At 31.6% G+C, this 21,794-nt stretch overlaps 1 protein-coding gene across 1 annotated transcript in view; it reads right to left on the reverse strand.

The window, feature by feature from the left end:
- The window catches only part of LOC108685304, a 113,996-nt gene that overhangs the window by 68,968 nt on the left and 23,234 nt on the right, over positions 1 to 21,794 (reverse strand). The window contains exon 2 of the mRNA XM_018190028.1: positions 18,686 to 18,694. Coding sequence (XP_018045517.1) covers positions 18,686 to 18,694 — 9 coding nt within the window. The remainder of the gene's footprint in view (positions 1 to 18,685; positions 18,695 to 21,794) is intronic.

A 21,794-nucleotide genomic window follows, 5' to 3' on the forward strand; every position in this document is an offset into this window, starting at 1 on the left:
TATTTAGTTTATATAAATATATGCTGTACTATATAAATTTTTTATTAAAAAAAATACATATTTTATATTAATACTACAATTATTATTTATTACATTTTATACGCGTTTATTAAATAAATCAATATACATTTAATATCAAACACGTATATTTAATATCAAATAAAAAAAATGCAATATTGTAAAAAAATCAATTTTTTGCACAAGACAATTGTCACATCATTAAATTTATTGCTATCAAGAACATGTGTCTTCAATGATTCATCGCATTAACTTTTTCTTTTAAGTATCTTTCGAGAAAATAAGTCAAACTTTCTTAAAAATTAAAAAATTCTGAAACTCTTTCTCTCTCTCTCTCTCTCTCTCTCTCTCTCTTTCTCACACACCATATTTATTATATAAATTAATAGTAATGCGGTGGTGTGTATTGATATAATCGATATTGAAAATATGGTTTTTATTAAATAACGGCAAATAATTAATCTGTTTTAAATATTACTTTTTAAATCTTATTTAATTAAGAGTTGTTAATTATTAATTTTATAATAATTTATTCATACTTCTCTATTCATACTATCTCTTTTAATAAGATTTTTATTTAAGTGACTAAGTAAATGAATTGTCTAATCTCCGGTACGCTAACGTAAGAAAGAATCGCAACTGCAGCAGCAGGAAAAATGCGGCGCGGGCGCACTTCTTGGTATATAACTTCAACCTGACCGGGCCATTTACGCGCGAGATTTTCGCTTGCCCGAGTTGCAAAAAAAAATCCTATCTCAGCCGTCGCGAAAAATTCACAGACGCACGTACCCCATTTCTACAAAACGTGTCTTTTTTCTCCTGTTGACGTTCATTCTCGCTTCATTAACTGCGAATCAGCGACGTATCTACATTAAGAAAAAGAAAAGAATCATCCTACTTCTCTTCCCCCAATCTCTCGTTTTCCGCTGGAGGAGGTCGGGTTATCAGGAGAAAAGAGAGAGAGAGAGAGAGAGGGGGGGGGGGAGACAGAGAGAGAGAGAGAGAGAGAGGGAGATAATAGTTTGCGCAAGGGGGGGAGATAAATTGTAAAATCGATGGGTCTCCTTGGAGCTCGCCAACTTTGTCCAAATCTTCTTATTGCAAAAAAATCGTCCGTTAATTTTCTCCGCTGATTAACCCTTTCAGCTTTACATCCGTGAAATTAAATTGCTTGAGAATGGCGTTATGAAATTTATTTCCTAATTTATTCGGAATGAAATGAGCCGTAATTTGAAGACAGAAGCGTGCCGGGGAAACTATCCACAATATCGTATTTCCGAATGACGTGGAGTTCCTCTTGGACATTCGAAAAGTTGGAAGACAATTCCCAGTCAGAAATGATAATGGAATTGATGTCAATTCGACGAATCGATGTCGATTCCATTATCATTTCTGACTGAGAATCAGCAAAAAAAAAAGAAATAAAAGAAGGATTAATCAAACAATAGCTTTGATTTTTTCAAATATGGCGGATAACTTTTGCGAGAATAAACAAGATCATTGAATTTCAACGGAATTGTTTGTTTTACGCTTAATGAACGCGGCCACTTTTCGAAAAGTTGGAAAACGATTGGAGGGAATAGAAGAAAAGAGAGGAAGTAGTGAGAGGGAGAGGAGGGAAGAGCGGTAAACCGCCGAGGTACTCCAATCAGCTTCCCAACTTTAACCGCGCTTCTGCCTTCCGGCTGGTAACTCCCGCTAATGAAAGCTGCGTGCAAACTCGCGCAAGAAACCGCCGTTCATGTTGGACTTCAGTTCGCGTATGAAAATAGCGACAAATGATAAAGTATGCGGTGATATACGTTTCGATAATTGAAGCATCTCTTTTTCGCTTCGAAGATTACGGTAAATAAAATTTGCTCGTTAACGTTATTATACAATATATAAATATCATCTATTAAACGAATGGCTCCATGGAACTGTATGGCCACCTAGAACGATCAATGAACATAATAAGTCAACCGGCTTTACTTTCACAGCCGTCACTCGTTGTTTACGGGGAGACTTAGCTCTGACGATGGAGGGACGGCAGGCTTAGTTGTGGGTTAGAGCAGTCCTTCCGAGGGATGCATGGAAGGTAATTTCAATTTATCCGCCTTTTCTCTTCAGCGCGATGACACCGAGCGTCGCTTGGCAAGACATTTATTGCTGCGATGAGGCATCGTCCGGGATTATTATGCGCTCGGGATGCATTCTTATGCGACGACGCTTAATCGTCGCTGTTCAACACTCTTGTCCTCCCAACCAGTCTGCCATTAATCCTCGGGAGTCCCTCGCCAAAATCGCGACGGCCAAATCGTGGTAAAATTAAAATGCGAGATGCGCTCCGGCACCCAGAACAAGCCTCTTTAAGAGATAAACGCGGAATATTATTTGTCTAAATAAGAGCAGAGTGCGCGCTGAGAATTATCTTCTTTTTTTTATTAGATACTTCGCATTACAATGAAATAAAGAAAATTAATTCTGTTAATATATGTATATTTAAATTAATGTTATATTTTTGTATAACATATGCCACCGAAAGAACAATTTTGCTAAAGTATTTAAAAATTTAGCTAGATATAGGTTCGAAAATGATTCGAAAATAATGTCGAAATAATTATGCGAAAAATAATTATGTAGAAATCTGAAATAGGATGAGCATTACTGCAAAAAATTCTAATATTCTGGCAATCAGTTTGTCCTACATAATTATTTTGATAATTCAAAATTTTTTTAATTTAGCTAAATATAAGTTCAAAAATAATTTGGTCGAATCATCGAAATAATTATGTGGAAAATAATTATGTAGAAATTTGAAATAAGATGAATACTGTTGCGAAAAGTTCTGATATTCTGGTAACCATTGTTTGAACGTTCCTACATAATTATTTTAATAATTAAACAAAATTATTTTTATATCTGTATCTATTTTTATATCTCTATCTCAATTTTTAAATATCTCAGCAAAACAGTCCTTTTTTACATATAAATTATATACATACATATTATATACATACAGAATATTAGATATGATACTTCTATACACACATATATAAGAAATTAAATTAAGATGCTATAAATATATTTATTTATTTTTATATAAATCTTTGATTAAACCTATAATTTAATTTAAAATAAAATTTGTAAAAATTAATTGTTTTGTGTTGTAAATTTCTATGAAAGAACATCTGCTTAAAATGCTTTATTATTACACAAGGTTCGTCAATCTCTCGATACAACCATCAACGTAACATGGACGCGCTCTCACATAATATGGACGCGCTCTCGCCGCAGCGTCATCTCTGATTTTCGCGTCAAAGTTGCAGCACGAACTAAGCATTACTAACGAACTGACGGGCGCCAAATTTAATTTAAACTGAAGTCTTTAATGTTAAAAATGTGGAATTAAGACTTAAATTGAATTTACATTTATGTATTGTGCAATTTTTTGTTTTTTCTAATATTTTTACTAAAACCTTCTAATGCTGAAATGTCGCAATACGACAAATAATCATGTTTCACTTGATTGCATGCCGCTCTTAAATTGTCGAGCTCCATTTAGCGCTCACCAGTAACCGATTTCGACATGCTAAGAGCTTTCGTCTACTGTTTCAAAGGCTTTAAAGCTTTCGCGCTGAATGACCTAGGTAGATTTTTTAGCAACAGCGATGATGATAATAATTTTTCATTTGAATCAGTCATATGTTGCATTAAAAAATAAAGAGAAAATCAGTAACATCTTCAAATAAAAAGGAGAATTCATTGTATAAATGTATAAATTAAGATGCAATTATAAGTTTCCTTTCAGAAAGTACATAAGACATAAGACATAACTGCAAAATAAAAAAGTTTTTGCAAACGCAAATATAAAAGTAAATTAATTATTTTCTTTATATTCGATATATATGTTTTTATAATTACAAAGTTTACAAGTTTTACATTTATTTACGTTTCCATATCTCTCTATTTAATATTATTTGAAATAGTTATTAAAAACAAATGTTTATTTTTTTTCAATTTTATCTACTTTTCATGAAATATCATGAAATATAATATTCTTGTCTAAATAAAAACATTTATTTAACTAATACTTTTGTGTGAGACACGAAAGTAATATAATACAAATAATAAATACATAACATATAATAGAAATAATAATTAAGTTTATAAAATGGCTTAAGGAATCGTTAGTACACTTGGGGAGCATATTGTACATGTGATTGTACAGACTTAAAAAGGGAAAATAAACATTTATCATTAAAATCCAAATAGGAATGCATCAACATTATGGATTATATCTCAGGATGAATGAATGTCTAAAACCGCTGCCGTCGGAAACACGTTGGATGCGAGCAATAAAAATAATTGTCCGTGTAGCAACAACCAGCATGTTAACTGCAGCTTGCTGCAAGATGACGGTGGAAACAAAGGGCTGGGAATGACGTTGTTTACGAGCGCCGATTGTTTTAAAAAGCGACGAGAGAGTCGAGCATCGCTATCGGTGGTCTCGGGAGAGCGAGAGAAAAGAAGCGGGGAAGAAAAAAGAGAGAGAAAGAGAGAGAGAGAGAGAGAAAAAGGTGGAAAAAGAAATAGAAGGAGAGGCACAATAGAGGGTCAAACTCTAGAGGGATGAAGGAGAGGATGAGCCGGACTGGAACTACTGGAAGACGCCATTGCGAGAACTAGCTCGATTGCTTTATTGGGATTAAAAAGTGTTCTCCAGACAATTGTTTGTAATTCTGATGAAAAAGCCATACAATAAAGGATGCATCGGCTCGAACGCCGGAAATTCACGCCCAAGTTCCATGAGCTGGAATTTAAAGGAAAACTAATTTAATTGTGTTAAATGTTTCCGATTGCGGCTACGCTTCCTTCTCATTCATATAATACTTTATTGTTGTTATTATTTACAGCATTGTTATGTAACAATTTATTTTTGTATGAAATAGTATGTAATGTTGCTATAAATCTAATATAGATATAGTAGAGAAATTATACAGTAATTTGAACTCTTAGTGTTTACAAAAATCTTGATTCTCGAGTATATATTCAAAAAATTCCGATATAAATTCGTGTAATAATATCATTGGAATAATATCTGAACATTTGTGTAGCGAGACAGGCTTTCTTTTGAATTAGTCCGTATGCGAGGAATATAGCGGATATATGAGAAACTCCATTTACCGAAGCTATGATTATTTCAAGATGCACTCACAAAAATTGGCTGCCGCACACCCCTTTTTCAACATTTCCACCCTGATGCTACGCTTTCCCAGGACGTTTCCAAGCAACGACCTTACACATTTCGCAAGGCGTTGATCTACTGAATAACTCTTGCTGAAATCTTGATCACAATGTGTATGATCTAATTAATTGTCACTTAATCATTTAAATATTATTATTTCAAAAATTCATTTTAGGACTTAAGAAATTAATTTTTTGAGAAATACGATAATTTCGAACATGTTTGTAAAACTTTGAAAAATTGCTCTTTATTTGTGATTATTTCATCATTAAGTCTTTAGGTACAATAAAAAATAATTTTTATTCAAATTAAATTACATTGATGCATGTTTCTAAAGTTTAAATTTTTCTGTATTTATGATCATTTTGCAAGACTTAAATTAAAACTTAAAAGAAAGAATATTAAAATAATTAGAGTTACTTAAAAAGAAGTAACTCTTTATTATTCACTTGCATATCTGCGAAGTTTTCTTTAATTTTCGCAAACCTTTAATTTCCTATCATCAATATTTTCGTAACTGTTTAATTTCTTTCAGTAGAAAAATTACTTTCGAGTTTGTCAAAGAATTTTTGCGTATTTTACGATATAGATATATAAAAAAATGTAGAAATATAGAAAAGAACTCGGAAACGCGCCGGAAGACATTAAGCATTGCGATATGGCTTCACTTACGTCGTAAAAATCGGCGTCTCCTGGATCGGGCAGTAAATTCAAACTACATGATCAGAGAAAGATTGCTGAGTCGGCAAATTATGAAAAGGAGTAGTCAGAAAGCGCACAAGGGAATGGATAGCTTGATATGATGTGATTGACGAGGAATAAAAAGAGATTACGTCTATATTTCCGGCAATGCCTCCGGTTCAGTAATCCGACATTGATTCGTTTTTGATGAATTTATATAAAGAAGGAATAAAAAGAAATTATACACGAATGCTTTCGTTTATATTGTACAACACACAGAGTTTCATCTCCCGCAAAATTTTATTTTATCTTCTTTCAATAAACCTAAGCTGTTCATTTTCATTCATGTCTGATTAAAAATGTTAGTATTTTTGCTTACTTAATTATTTAAAATCACGATCATTTTTAAACAGTTAATAGTTTCCTTCTAGAAATTAGTGCATTTATAACACAATGCAAAAGATTTTAATTAATTTAAAATTGTTTCTGAGCAAGTGATGAGTGTTTCTTGTAGCTTCTTTACATTAAAAAAAGGATATGATTTTCTTAAAAAAATTTTTTTCTTTTTCAATATTTAGAAACTCCGTTTCGAATTTTTTTGTAATAACACAAATATAAACAAGTTGGACCCTATATGTTCTTAATAATATATGTTCTAAATTTTAATTTTTCCAATAATCTGCTGAGTCCGAAAATTAGTGATCACAAAAAAAGGGAACATTTCTAGCGGATGTTAATAAAAGTTATGAAACATTTTCAAACATTTATACCGGTGCAGCAACAATTTAAAAAAGCATTCCACGAATACTATGTACATTTGTATATGTATACCCAATATGACCTAAATATATATTTCCTTTTTTTTTTCGTAAAAAATCGTAGAAAAAAAAGAATAAAATGATCTAATGTTATTTTTATAAGATTATAAATTTATCAATATATTGACATATTTTATTGACAAATAAGATACAGATTAAAAACTATTTTCCGAACAATGGACTGATCTACTCATTTACTTATTTCTACTTATTTTCTCGATGTTTAGCTAGTAAATTAGAATATCTATCTATAATTTGGAATAAAAGTACAAAAAACGTTACAATCGATATATGTTCAGTTGCCTATGTTGGCCATATTAATTCTACTTTACAAAGAATTTCCTCTCTTTTTTTTTTGAATAACATTCTCGATTTCTCAAAATTTTCGAGTAATGGAACTTTTTTAATCTTTTATTTTTTTCAGCAATTAACAAGACATAAAAATCATTATTTAAATATTGAAAAACAGGAATTTTATAACATAATGTGATATAGAAAAATAATATTTGAATCAAATGGAAATTAAAATACTCAAGAAAAAAGAGAAAGAAAGAAATTAAAAAATTTACTTTAAATGCTTTCTACAGCAATTGCATCTCCAAGATATTTGTTCCTCATATACCTACTGCAAGTCTTGCATTTTGTAGGAGTTTGTACCTGCTTTGTTTCCTTATTTATTTATTTATTTATTACAACTATTCTTCACGCTCTTGCCATCATTTCGCATCCCACCCGCGACTGAGAATGGATGGCCACATCCGGTCGAGTTTGCACGGCTTGCATCCTCGAGAAGGATGATAAACAACGGACCGGCGTATTGACGGGAAATAAATCGACGAGGACTTCGTCGATCCTCCATTTTTCGGATCGCTCTCTCGATCCTTTTGTCGGCAACATCAGGAAGCATCAACAAATCTGTCGAGACACGCGCGCAGCTTCGATTCTTGGCGCTGATCCAGCGCTTCCAGTTCGCCGCGCGCGTTCACGACTCATCGCATCGCGACCGAGTGAGTCCGTGATTCTCTTATACACCCGGTAGTTTTATTTTAATGGAGTCCGCCGGGCTCATCACGCGAGCAAAGATTTATTAGCGCCAAGATGCGCAAAGGATCTCCGTGAATCCAAGGATGATAAAATATTTTCAATTTGGAATTTGTAAAATTACGAATTTTTACTTCAAAGTGAATTTTTTTTATTACACAAGTTTACTTTAATTATGCTGTTCTAAAATATTAAGTATAAATTTACAATTTTATATTTTATAGATAATTTATATATTTTATAGAATTAAATTTAAAGAATATCATTAATAATCTAATAATAATAATTTTGTGTAGTAATATTCAATACATTTAGAATTAATAGAAAATTTGTGATATTAAACTTTTTATTTATTTTCATATTATTGTAAAAAGTTGTTGGGGAAAATGAGTTGTTGATAATTAGCTTTCTTTTTACTTCCATCTCGCCGATGCTAAAGCGTATCTGTCTATTAGCGTGGAAATGGCCGCCGCTAAGTGCTTTTTAGCTGATAATCGATTTAAGAGAGCTTGATAATTTTCCGATGAGCGTCGCTTTTTAGCCTTAAAAGCGACGTGCGATTAATTGTGCTCGAAAATTACGTCGCGGGAGAATTGGAAAATTCACTGTGTCATATCTGTGCTTATTAACCATCATCTTTGTGTTCAAACAAACGCGTCGTCATCAGGTTCTAATGCGAGCAGAAAATCGACGATCGATTACCATGTGTAGACGAAGACAATGTTGTGTCATCATGTTGTCCATGCAAGGATATCGACAAGGACTTCGTCAAAGTAAATCAGCGTCTCTGTTGACGGAAGGAACGTATTTCGCTTATCAGCTGGCCTTTGATTATGCGATTTCCCCTGATCGACTGTAATCATCCCCTTCTTGTCGACATCCACAAGTTTGATGACATCAATTGTTGTTCGTAATATTTCATTCAGTCGCTTCTATTAAGTTTGATTGAGCACAGAAATTAGAGAACTTTTGACAAAATCAATATAGAAGTTTATGAAATGATTACACTATTCAACAATAAACATACACAAGAATAAAAGTAATCATTTTTCGTAGTTTTTGAATGGCTGGATCCCAACAATCCCGTCAATCAAATTGCTCTCATAGAACAATTTTGAAAAATTGCGTTTAAAATTACGAAAAAATTGTAATTTTAGTGTACTTTGGCATATTGTATTTGGCATATTATATGTACGATGAGTGACATGTTGAAGAAGTTTTATTACAATCAACTTTAAGTACATTAAGTATATTAAGTATATTAAAACTTTCCTTAAAGCCATAACATATAATGCAAGAGAGAAAATCGAAGTTTTTCTTTTTCATAAAATAAAAAACTCTGGTTGATTGTTTCGCTTATTGCATCCTATTTTATGCGTTATGCAAAAATTTGTGGTCCGACCTCAAATCTATTATACTCATTATAGCATACTGAAAGAATACTGAAAGAACGTTGCTGAGACGTGATTGCAAGGTTGAATGTTAAAGTGTGAATGTCTTTTCAATGCTGAATCTATGTTGATTTTCCTTGTTGAGCTATTGCAATGTTGAATGTAGAAATGTAAATATTTTCAGTTAAATATATATTTCGCGATGTTGATACAGCACTCACAAAGTTGCAATTTAACGTTTCTGAGATGTTGATTCAACATTAATGTGCTCTATGGGAAAGACGAGCACATTTCAGAAATCCATAAAGGTACCCATCTTTTCGACATATAAAGACATATAAAGTTCATCAAATCATTTTTGTAAATATTCTTTGTGTCTTATTATTTATTTGTTTTAACATAAAATATATCGACAAACTTTTAGAATAAATTCATTATGTAAATATATATATTTCTTAGAAAATTAATTTTTTAAAATTATTTATCTCAAAATTAAAGAATCTTCAATGATGCGTAGAGGAGATCGAAATAAACTGTACTCGTTGGCACAATTTTTGTAAAATTTCAGCATTCAACTTTTTAAACTAATTAGTATGATTAAACTGTACTAATATGATAGAGTGAATCCTTCTCTACATTTTTATTCTAAAAATAACTCTGTATACTGTATATTTTTTTTATAATAAGTAAAATATAAACATGCGTTACAACCAGTTTGCCTGAAGTGAAGTAAATTGATATATATTACGGTGTAAGTTGACTTTACAACAAGCTCAATGTTAAATTAAGGTAAACGTCCCAGTGACCGAACATGTAGCTACTTATGTTCGAACATTTACAAGATTTATTAATTTCAAATATTTTTCATTACAATATTATAATTTAATTGTATTTATGGATTATTTAAAAAAGCATTTATAATAATAATCTAAACAAATAAAGTTTTGTATAAATGTCCGCACGGACGTAGGTACATGTTCATAGTCACTGGGACGTATGTTAATGAAAATGTAAAAAAATAAAAAATATCGCAGATGTGTAGTTCTTGATGAAAAAAATGATCTTTTAAAGTTATTACATAATTATAAAATATAATAGCAAAAAAATTGCTATAAAAAAATAAATATAAATTATTTTAATTATAGTTGATTTTAATTTATTTAATATAAAAATGTTAAGTATGAAGCGTTTTATCAGAATTAAGTTCATAACTGTATGTTCACACAGTTTTCATGCTGTTGCAAGTCAAATTAAATTTGCCTTAATTATGAGTCAACATGCTCCATCCAGGGTTGGGCATATTTCAAATATGATTTGTATTTCAAATATAAGTTGAGATATGCCAACTCTGGAAATTTTTATTATTGTATCTAAATGCGAATATTCATTTGGCAATTTCCTATGTATTTTTGCTTGTTGAACACGAATCTATAATAAATTTGATTATTAGTTTTAGCATTTTTAGGAAAAATAACGTCAAATATGCAAAGCACAACCATTTTGGAAGTGTTTTTGAAAATAACGTTGTAGAATCGGGAAATTAAAAAAAAAATTTTATTAATGCTACATATTAATTTCGTATATCACGTGAAAGTATAAATTTTTAGCTTTAAAATGCATTTGATTTGTTTTCGTTTTTAAGGTGTGTTAAATCGAAAATAGTTCTTTCCTTATATAATTCATGTGCACAGAGAAAGAGCTATTATCAAATTAATATATCAAAAAAATGATGAAAAGTCGCGCTGACATAATGCCGCGTCATTTGGATGAAAATTCTCGTTGGTGACAGGACGGTCTTCACATAAATCCCCTTTGTCTGGGCGTATATAATAAAGCGATAAAGCGGTCGGCATCGACTTCGGCGCTGCTATTCTTCCATTATGTCACGATTTGTATTACATCGTGCGTATCAGCAAGACAATGGCGCGTATCACCGCGCGATACACGCGTGTCACGCGTGCGCGTACGATCGTTAATAAAGCCCGTCGGCATGCATTTTATAACATCACGTCGCAGCCGCGATAATGTACGGTCGAAAAAGCTCTCTTGGCAATCCAAAACAACGGCGGAACATTCAACTTTTATTTCGCAAGATGGTTTCCGCAGAATTTTTCACCCCCCCCCCTCTCCTCTCTTTCTCATAAGAGAGACATATAAATAAAACTTGTATGTTGAGAGGAAAAAATAGTTGTAATTACTATAATAAATTTCACTACATATAATTTATAATCTTTTTCGATATTCGCAGTACATTTTATGGTAACAATATATTTTTTTGTAGAACTACTATAAATGTTATATCTATTATTATTAACATTATGACAATCATAATTATAAAAATGAAGCTTTTAACCGTAATTATTTTGTCACAATTATATATAGTTACAAGTACTGAATATTTGAGTGTATATATACACATAGAAAATAGAGCTGAGGTCAAATGATAAAAATTTTGCAATTTTCAATCTCTTTTGAAAATAAATATTTCTTCTTTTCTTCTTTTTCTTTTTCTTAATATCTTTTTCTTAATATCAACGCGTGAAAAGAGAGAGGAAGAGCGAGAGAGAGATAGAGAGAGAGAGAGTGAGAGAAAGAGAGAGAGGAGAGGGATGATCCTGCGCGGAGATGCGACGTAAAAGCCGGCGTAACTTGCAATCGTTCGGAAGATTCCGCCAGCGTGTATCCGCCGACCTGTAAACTTCGATAAAGCCTAACCTTGGAAGTGATAAGGTCTGCGGTCGTAAGGGCGTGGCTTATCAGGTCTCTCGCTGAGAGACTCCCGGCGAGGCTCGCGAGCTTTTTAACGGTAAGCTCGCCAGTAACCACGTCGAACATGCGTCTGGCTACGTCTGGTAGGCTATGAAATGCGGCCGCCGCCGGTTTGTTGCTGCAAAATCAATATCGCTTTCCGCGGCTCCCAATCCTCTACTCCCACCTCTCCCACTTACCACCCGCGATTCCCTCTCTTTCTTGCTTTTCTTCCCGCTTTCCGCTCGGAACCGGAAACGCGCTGCGAGATGTGGCTCGAAACGCAAATATGAGATATATGCATTGGTAAAATAATGATAAAGAAAGAACAGAGTGATAACTTTCTGTTCCCACTAAATCTTTACGTTGGAAAGGGAAAAGAGAGGATTTTTCTGATCCTCCGCTCCTGTGAACACATTATGCGTGCTCTCATTCTTTACAATGAGAAAAATGTCTTGTTGAAAATGGAATCAGAAGATTCTGATTATACCAATCTGAATTCCGATTATCTCAAGAAGAATTTTAATAGATTTAACCAGAAATTTCTGATTCCAGCACAGAATCTAATTAATTCAATCAGATATTTTTCTGAATGTATATATTGTACATGAAATATAAAGATTGGATAATTATTAATTGACAATCATTATAATTAAAGCGTACGATCAGAGAAAAAAATAGTTAACAACTATATAAAGATGATAATTATATATCTTTTACATGTAGTATTGTGTAATGTACGTAGTGGAATAAATTATTTTATTGTTATTATAGCTATAAAATAATTAATTAACCTGTATATATTAACAATCTACATATAAAACTTTTATAGTTTGTTACTTTTAGCTGTTGCCATCACTGCTTTCTTTGTCAAGAAAATCGTCATCACTCATCGATTTTGATGAACTTTGTTATTGTTATTGTTATCAAAAAATATTAGATTCATATTTTTTATCTGCTCTCAAGATATAGGGATTAAAACAACCTCTCGAAATCAACGAATTTATTTTCATTTTCAGCAAATATCTTCAAAAAAAACTGTTTTATACAAAAATTGTGACATTTTATACTCTCAACAAAAAACATCATATTTATCAAAAAAGTGTTGGAAATAAAAAAGTCCATTTCCTTCGAGGGGTTGTTTCGATTAAATCTTGAAATAACCACATAAAAGTATATGGATTCTAATATTTTTTTATGCTCTACAACATATCTATATAAAGTCCATAAAAATCGGAGAAACAGATGTTTTTTGAGAGTAGTTAGTAAAAATATTAATTGTTGTATTTCTCATTGTCAGTAGCAATATTGGAGCACTAATCAGACATGAAAATTCTCATGGAGATTAAGACATAGTTATCTGCTTTCTCTTAAATGATTAAACAAATCTTGAATATTTATTAAGATAAAGTTCTGTATCAAGTTGTTTCTCAGTATTAAATATTAGAACGGTAATTAGTTTTAATATTTAACCGTGACGGTTTTCGTGCGAATTAAGATATAAACAAATTATCTGTTCGCATTCGTTTCAAACAATCGAACAATGAACTTTGTATAATTACGAGTGAATAAAGTTCTCTTCCTCTCGTTCCTCTTTCCACGAAAATATGGGATGCAAGAGTTAATATCATCGGCGCTACCTACGCCATCAATTCTTATTTGAGCGGCATAAAACGCGCGAACTAGAGTGGTTAAAGAGCAAAGCGGTAAAAGTTGAGAAATTCACCATGCTGCGGCGCCGCATTATTAATCCGCACCATCATAAAAGTACCGGCGGAACGCGCGGTCTCGACAACGTTTTTGTTTTTATCGGGCCACGTTGTACGTAAATACGGCTGTTATGTAAACGGCTTGGCGGCCGGAAGCGCGCCAAAACCCGCCGGCTATTAAGCAATAGTTTAACACTTCCTCGTAACGATTCTTCTTCGTAACGAGTGCTCTCCGCAACGCGGAACGCGGCCTCAGGTGCGGGAGTCTCGGCGCCAGCTTTTACTCAATATTTCAATCAACCGACCGCCCGCGTCGTGTTTAATCGATTCAACGCGTTTCCGGGGAAACTCATTTAGACCGCTCACCCCTTTCCTCCATTTCTCCCTTCTGCTCGCCAAGATCAAGATGTGGAACGGTTGGATAAAACGTGCAATTTGTGCGAATTTTATCTTTCGGCTGTCCACTTCGTCGAAAATCGTTGACCAGCGAATTGCGAGAAATTTTGGAATAGATAATGCACGTGAAAAGCTGAAGAATGCAGAAAATTTCAGATTCGGCAATTTCGATAGAATTGTGAGAAATTCGAGAAATTTTCAAAGCCTTGTATTTGCTCTGCATCGTTATTATTTTCGCAAATATTGAGATAATAAATTCCTATATGTGCATGCAGGGCGAAGTAAAATTTTCACATGTGTAAAGTGGTCAAAGTGGTGCGGAGATATGATTAGAGCTAAATTTAAATAATAATAAATTTACAGTAAATGCATACAGTAGTATTCGTACAGAGAAAATATTTTCTAAAAAATTTTATTTTTGAAAATTAAACATCCAGAATAAATAATGAACTCATTGAATTGATATCGAATCGATACGATGATTTCGACTCGAAATTCGATTCAAAGTCTAATTAATGGTCATTTCTTGCTCGATAATTAATAATTTGTTCATAAGGAATAAAATAGACTGTATATTTCAAAATTATATCAAAAAGTATTCGTACAGTCGAGAAATTTAGCTTCTAAAATCACAAATACACAAAGCTCATTTGTTTATGTTAGAACAAAATGCATTTATTGCATAAAATCTAATTAATGTTTATTTCCTATAAGTAAAGTTTGTTTCATAAAAAATTTCCGAAATACGAATACTTTTGTACACTTACTATATATATTATAAATTATGTGTGTGTGTAACATATATTATATTATGCATATATTATATACATATATATGTGATACACATATCAAGCAGATCAGAATTTTTGAACGTGTCTCCATATCAAATATGGACCTTATCTAATTGGTGGCCCAGAGAAAGAAAATTTCGTCAAAAGGCAGATCATGCAATATTATTTATTAAGATATTGCTAATAAAAAATCTATTAATTACTCATTAGAAAGTTTAAGTGTAGCTCGGCATGTGAAAAATCTACTCATATGCCAAATTTATGTGGACTGTTTGAAATACTCCACACACAGATCGTCAGCTCTTTGTACGTGCGACTGAAAATAACACATGCATAATATATTATTGTAAAATTATAAAAATTTAAAATTTAAAATCGATATCTTATATACCTTAAATATGTATACACTCTTTAATTACATTAATAATAAACATTAATGCATAAATCTTATTTTTAACATTTTCTATCATTTTAAACTGATAACAGAAAATGTTAAAAAGGTTTAAAACTTTTAAAAGCAAAGTCTCAAGTAAAGAAAGTAACTTTTTTGCTGTATGTGATTTCAAAGTCAAAGACTTTTGTCAATATTATATAATCGACTTGGAAATGGCACCACTTGTGGAACAGGATGCACAACGTAGAGAAAAACTTGGAAAGTTTTTAAAATTTTAAATGCTTCTCTAAAAATTGCGCTACGATTATCTTTTTGCGAAGTCATTTTGTCATTTTCATCGTCAATTTAAAGCCTCCCAATTTTATTTTATCAATGATAATAATTTAATATTTATCATTTATGGACAAAAGAATACTTATAAATAAATAAATATAAGTACATTTTATTTAAAAAATGTTGAGCTTAAAAATTTGTTTATTTAAAAAAAAATTTAGCGTTTCGAAAATATGACATTCTAACGATTTGATCAGAAAATTCTTTGAAAGAAACACATCGAAGAAACCGAAGGTTAAAGGAAATACGAAATATTGAAAGTCGATACTTCAAATACTCACCTGATCGCTTTCGTTCAAGAAACTGCATAGCTTTAATACTTTCAGTAGTATATTCTCTACTTTTAATACTAACTTCCATGAAAGGTAAAAACTTTAAGTTTTTTAAATGCAACGCCGGCATATACGACAATTTCATGCAATCTGCGAAGCAGCAGCCTATTCCTGTAATACGACGCAATTCGCAGAGCGTCTTTGAAGACAGCAATGAAAAGTAATAAGTTAGGAGATGATTGAAGCAGAAAGGGAAATGGGTTAAGTGCAGTCTTCCAGCACAAGTAGTCTTATCACATGATTCAAATCGATTCATTCCCGATTACATTCTCTTTGTGTAGCAAGAATTTTCAAAGATAATGGTAGAAACAGTGCAACTAACATTTCAAGTGTATATATACAATAAAATAATAAAAATAGTTTCAATGAAACATACATATGTATTATTATATTAATATGTATATCAGGATGTTCCAAAAAATACTATATTGCGAAAAAATACTATATAAAAAGAATTCTTTATTGTTAAGTTATGTCTTTTTGATAAACTTCACAAATTTTTCTTCATTTTTGCTTAAATTTCAATTTTGATTGAATAAAATTTTTAACATTTGAGTTAAAAGACTATAATGTAACAGAGATGTTGAAAAGTAACCTTGAATTTTTCCATATTTTTTTGAAAGCCTAGAATAATAAAAAAACTTGTGCTGAATAAAAAAGACCCAGATTGCAAATAGAATAAAAATATGATTGCATACGGAGAGAAAAATTTATATATAAAACTTGCATAGTCACCTTTACGGTTGCTATTAGTTTATTTTTCTCTCTGCACATATAATTTTATCATGTTATCATCTGTTACATTTTACATCAAGGAACTGAAATGCAGCCAAGAACCGAAATTCGATTGTGGACGCAAAAATGGTTGGCAGAACGACTACGTCGTTTCTGAGGTGTGTAAGTAAGCGGGTAAGCTCGTTTCCTTCTCATAGTTTAGCGCCAGCTCTGGATCACGCACTTTGCCGGCAAGTTAGCGGCAAGTTGCCGCCTAGTTCAGGCTTGTGCTCGTATATACTGAACTGCAGGTGCAACCGGTTTGAGAGAACTTTGACATGTATTATACTCGGTAAGTTGGAGTACTCGCAACCATCCTTGCGCACGATATTGCTCGATCGCGATCTAATCGCTTGGCTGGTCGAGAAATTCTGGAAATTCAGAAAATCATCTTCTAAAAATCTGCCGGGTAAATTGTCAACAATTTTCTGAAATCTTCTATCTTTTCTTCTCTAAATAAGATAAAAGCTGAAAAGTCAAGAAAATAGAAAAAGAAATTTCTATTATCTACTATTGTTTTCAAATCTTCCCAACTTTTTTATATATCTACTCTAAAATTCTGGGTTATATTTAATAAAAAACTTGAGAGCTTCCTTAACCAATTCAGGAGTTCTCTAGGTTTACGAATTTAAAGGTAGAGCAAGTCAGAAAGTTGACCGAATCGTGAGAAAAGAATTTCTATCGGGTAGCCATTTGTGTGATGTCCAAAAACTTTTGAGAAAGTCAAGAGAGTCTTTGAAGCTACGAAACTCAAGTGCAAATCTAATGCGGCATCCATCGGGAGTATCGTACATAGCCATTGAACCAAGTTAAATTTGCCATTAGTGGATCGGAGCTTACTTTAGAAGATATAGTCCATCTAATGGGCGAGAAATTTTACTGAAAATATTTCCACTCACTGCTTAAATTATGACTTATTTGAATTTTTGTAAAATGATAAAATAAAAAAATTTTAATGATAAACGTAAATTGATACTTTAAAAAAAGTTTAAATCTAAAAAATACGTGGAAGATAGATATTTCACTTGTATTAATCATTCTATATATAAATTAATCAACTCATTTAAAATGGGGATTCAATTATTTCGGCTTACAAAATCCGCAATTTGTTAGATATTCAGATTTTCCAATCTTCGCGTTTCCCGATCGTCCTGTGGTTTTGCATTTTTCTGCACAGGAAGAAAATAGATTCACGTTGGAAGTAGAATGTCGCGGTCCGGCCGCGCGATTCTCTCGAGAATCTCTCTCTCTCTCTCTCTCTCTCTCTCTCTCTCTCTCTCTCTCTCTCTCTCTCTCTCTCTTCATGTGCAATACTATGCCAGGGTTGCAATTTCTCGAGAACATTCCCGCTCCAACATCCTTCGGAGACCTCGGTTCCGCTTGCATCCTGGATTCCTTTACCCTGGCGAGGTTCAAGATTCCTCAGACACGCTCTGGTCTCGTCTGACGAATTACATTTCCTGAGATTTTGTCACGTTATCTTCCAAAAGGAAGTCTCGTTGTTAGCATGTGCCATCTAAGCGGTTACTCGCCCCAAGGCACACTCGCATTAGTAAAGTCTCGAGCTTCGTAAAATTCAACCCGATAAAACATATATTTCTCGCTCACTAATTCTAACTTTTGCCCCGATGTCGAAAATACTGAAACAATTTTGAAACGCAAAGTTGCTCAACTTTCTATATGTAAGAAATTACTGAAGTCCGTTTCGCAAGTTTTCAAATGTGAACACGTCTAAAATTTTTTTTAACTTTTAAAGACTTCAACGAGGTTCAAAAAGAAAAAATTAAAGATTGTACTTAGTAATATAATTAACAGCATAAAATTTGAAATTTCAAGATAAGGCTAAAAGAATTTGATTATTTAGAAATGCAAAACTTTTCATGAATATTTATATTCTTTTCTTCTTTAATTTTACTTCTAATTAAATTTCTATTTTTAACTTAACTATTTCCGCAAGTGCACAATTTAATTATAAGTCTTTGAACTCATTGCGATATATTATGTTATAAATTTTTAATTCCCATTATAAAACTTGCAATATCTGTACTAAACAATAATCGTAGAAATTTCCAAATATTCTGACTCTTCAAGTTCAATGCAAGATTTTCTAGTCGACGAGTGAATGCGAGCTTAGCATTTCCTAGCTGTGTCAGTTAATCCTTGGTTTCCCGATAAGACTCTGAGGCTCGTCGAAGCTCGATTTATCGTGGTACAATATGTCGCAAGCCAGTACTTGCAAGCTCGTGTTCGAAAAGGGACGATCGATCGCTGAAACGCAACCCCTGTAATTTGTTCACATAAATTCGCTCTCTCCAACCATGCTAATATATCCTGTACGCACGAACCATCTCTAAGGGATTAAAGATATTGAAAAACGGAAATTTTGAGGAAGCTTGGACATATTACGTAAAATTACATTTATAGAATACTATTAGATCGCTCTCTTTGCATTTCAGTTTCGAAATAATTGATAAAATATTGGATTTTTTTCCAAATTTCTAAGTTATTATTAATTTATGTTATGAAATAATTTTGATAATTAGACATAAGAAATCCATGAATCCAAAGAAATGCCTATTAAATGTTCTATAAATTGGTATAACATATTATATCAGTAATATCGTACGTAAATAATACTTACATTTTAATCGGAATTGATTTAAGTATATAATTCATAATTTGATAGAGCTCTTAAAATTCTACTTATAGAAAGATATTAGACGTATAAAAAATAATTTTAGTATATAAAAGATTTAAAAATTTCTATGTAATAGTTTCAAATTTGTTAGAACTTTCTAAACTTTTCATCCTTTTGCGTATTAAAAATAATCGTTAAAACTCTTAAAAAGCCAGAATTTGTAAGGGAATACTAAAGAAGATTTTTTTTGCGTAAATTAATTTAACAACTTAGTAAATTTAACTTTAAAGTTTTATTTTTCACGTCACTGGTTTTCTCGCACCTCTGGACATATATTGAGATACTTAGACTGCTAGATATATAAGTTCTGATAGACGAGGCAACAGGAGCGGGACATAAAAACTATCGTTTCGCTACTCTTTCACAGGCTCTACTTCTTCGCGGGTATATCGGAGTCCAGGTGTAAATGAGAAAAAAGTAGAGTTCCTTGGAAACTTTCGGAGCAAAGTTCTCCTCCATTACACTCTCATTCGTTCTCTGTATCTCCACAGTTTTGGGTCTAGGTGTCGGTGAAATATATATGTATATGCATTTGTATATGCAACAGCGAACAAGGGTGCGCCGATATTATCAACAATAACATGCGTCAACATGAGGCAAAATGTTAGTTACGAACTAATATTAAGTTATAAAGTAAATAAACGCGGTTACGTTACTGTTAGCTTTAAATCATAAAATCTAATCAGGAATAATTCATGCATCATTGCGATTAAACGCTTCGATGCCCAAAAGTTTAATCACGTTTACTTCCTCTTTAAGTTTACTTCTTCTTAGACATATGATGTTGTCAATTTGTAATGAAATGAATTAAATTCATAAAGAAGGAGAAATGTTACTTTTTAATTAAATAACATACTAGAATAAATTTCACATATAAATTACAAAAATAAAAATATAAACAAATAATTTAAACAATCATAATCCTTGCTTATCCTCGTTATTTTTTGTTCCTCACCCACTATTATATGATCATTCACGTTTTACACTTCTATTAACGAATTACGTCGTAATAGATGATTCTCAACCGCATTTTTACTTAATTTCAATCTTCTAGTATACGATTAAAAAGCGAAATAACAATAATAATTGATGAAACTATATAATTTTGATACGTACTTTACTGAAATGAATGACTCCACAAAGGAAAGTAAGAATTAACTTAAAAATGTATTTCTGCCATAAAATGCCGATGATATTTTTGTACTGATTATATAACACTGTATCTTTTATTATCAATTATTTTGAAGAATGATTTTAAAAAGTGTTGAAAAAAATATCGAATATTAAGTAGACAAATTATTGCATAATGATATTAATTTTTCTTTTTTATTTTCATAGAAAAATAAAATTTTAATATTACTTTCTTTTATCAAAATAATTTTGCAGATTGATTATAATAATTCAATATGATTTGTTTGTTTGTACATTGAATAACTGACAGGACACTGCTACACGAAAATTATAATCGTACATGACAAACGAAGTGACGTTTTGTGAGCAGTAAAGTTTATATTTCATTAAAGACATTGAAATATCTCAACAATAAAACAATGCGAGTGGCATTATTTACGGCAGCACTAAATTTTATGTTTAAATAACGATGTTACGATGGCCACGTTTTTTCCTACGGCCGCGGTTATTAAATAACCAGTAATTTAATTGCCGCCATTAATTTTGCGAGCGTTCTCTCTATCATTCGCATTTGCCGTCGCTTGCGCGCGTTATGAAATTCTTTCTCGGGAATTCGCAATAACCAAAATATAAAGGTGTGTCGCGGTGTGTAGAATGAAAGAGCTCCAAATGCACTCGGTTCAATGTACTCGGCGACTTTTCACAATATTCAATAGTATTTAATTCATAAAGTAAAAGTGAAAACTAAAATCTTAGGGTGAATTTTATCAAAATCGCTTTAACGATTTCAAAGTGCACACGATCGATCTAACGGATTTAATAAACTATGTATTGTATAATAAACATATATTTTTACAAAACTTTTTCTTACTACATGTATTATTTGTAACAATTAGATTATTTTATAGTAGATTAACTATAATAAAGAAAAACAGAATGACATTCGTTTATTTGCTTAATAATAAACAAAATTAAAGGATCAAGAGACGAGTAAATTAGATGTTAAGATAATTAAAAATTATTTAATAACTTAATAAGATAAAATATGTAAATTCGACTAACACTAAGTCTTTATTAGCATTGAAATTTACTAATAAAAACATATGATTGAAGAAAATAATATTTCATAATTTAACATATTAAATTAAAATAAAATGACACAATTAGTGGCCACATCAAAACTAGATAAATAATTTTTATAATTTTAATAATTTTTTCAAATTTTAATATGATAATTGTGGATACGTAATTATAATAAATGTAATAATGAAGTAAATTTAATGTAAATATACATAATAAATAAATATAATAA

The sequence above is a fragment of the Atta colombica genome, unplaced genomic scaffold, assembly GCF_001594045.1.
Source record: "Atta colombica isolate Treedump-2 unplaced genomic scaffold, Acol1.0 scaffold150, whole genome shotgun sequence".
Taxonomy (NCBI): domain Eukaryota; kingdom Metazoa; phylum Arthropoda; class Insecta; order Hymenoptera; family Formicidae; genus Atta; species Atta colombica.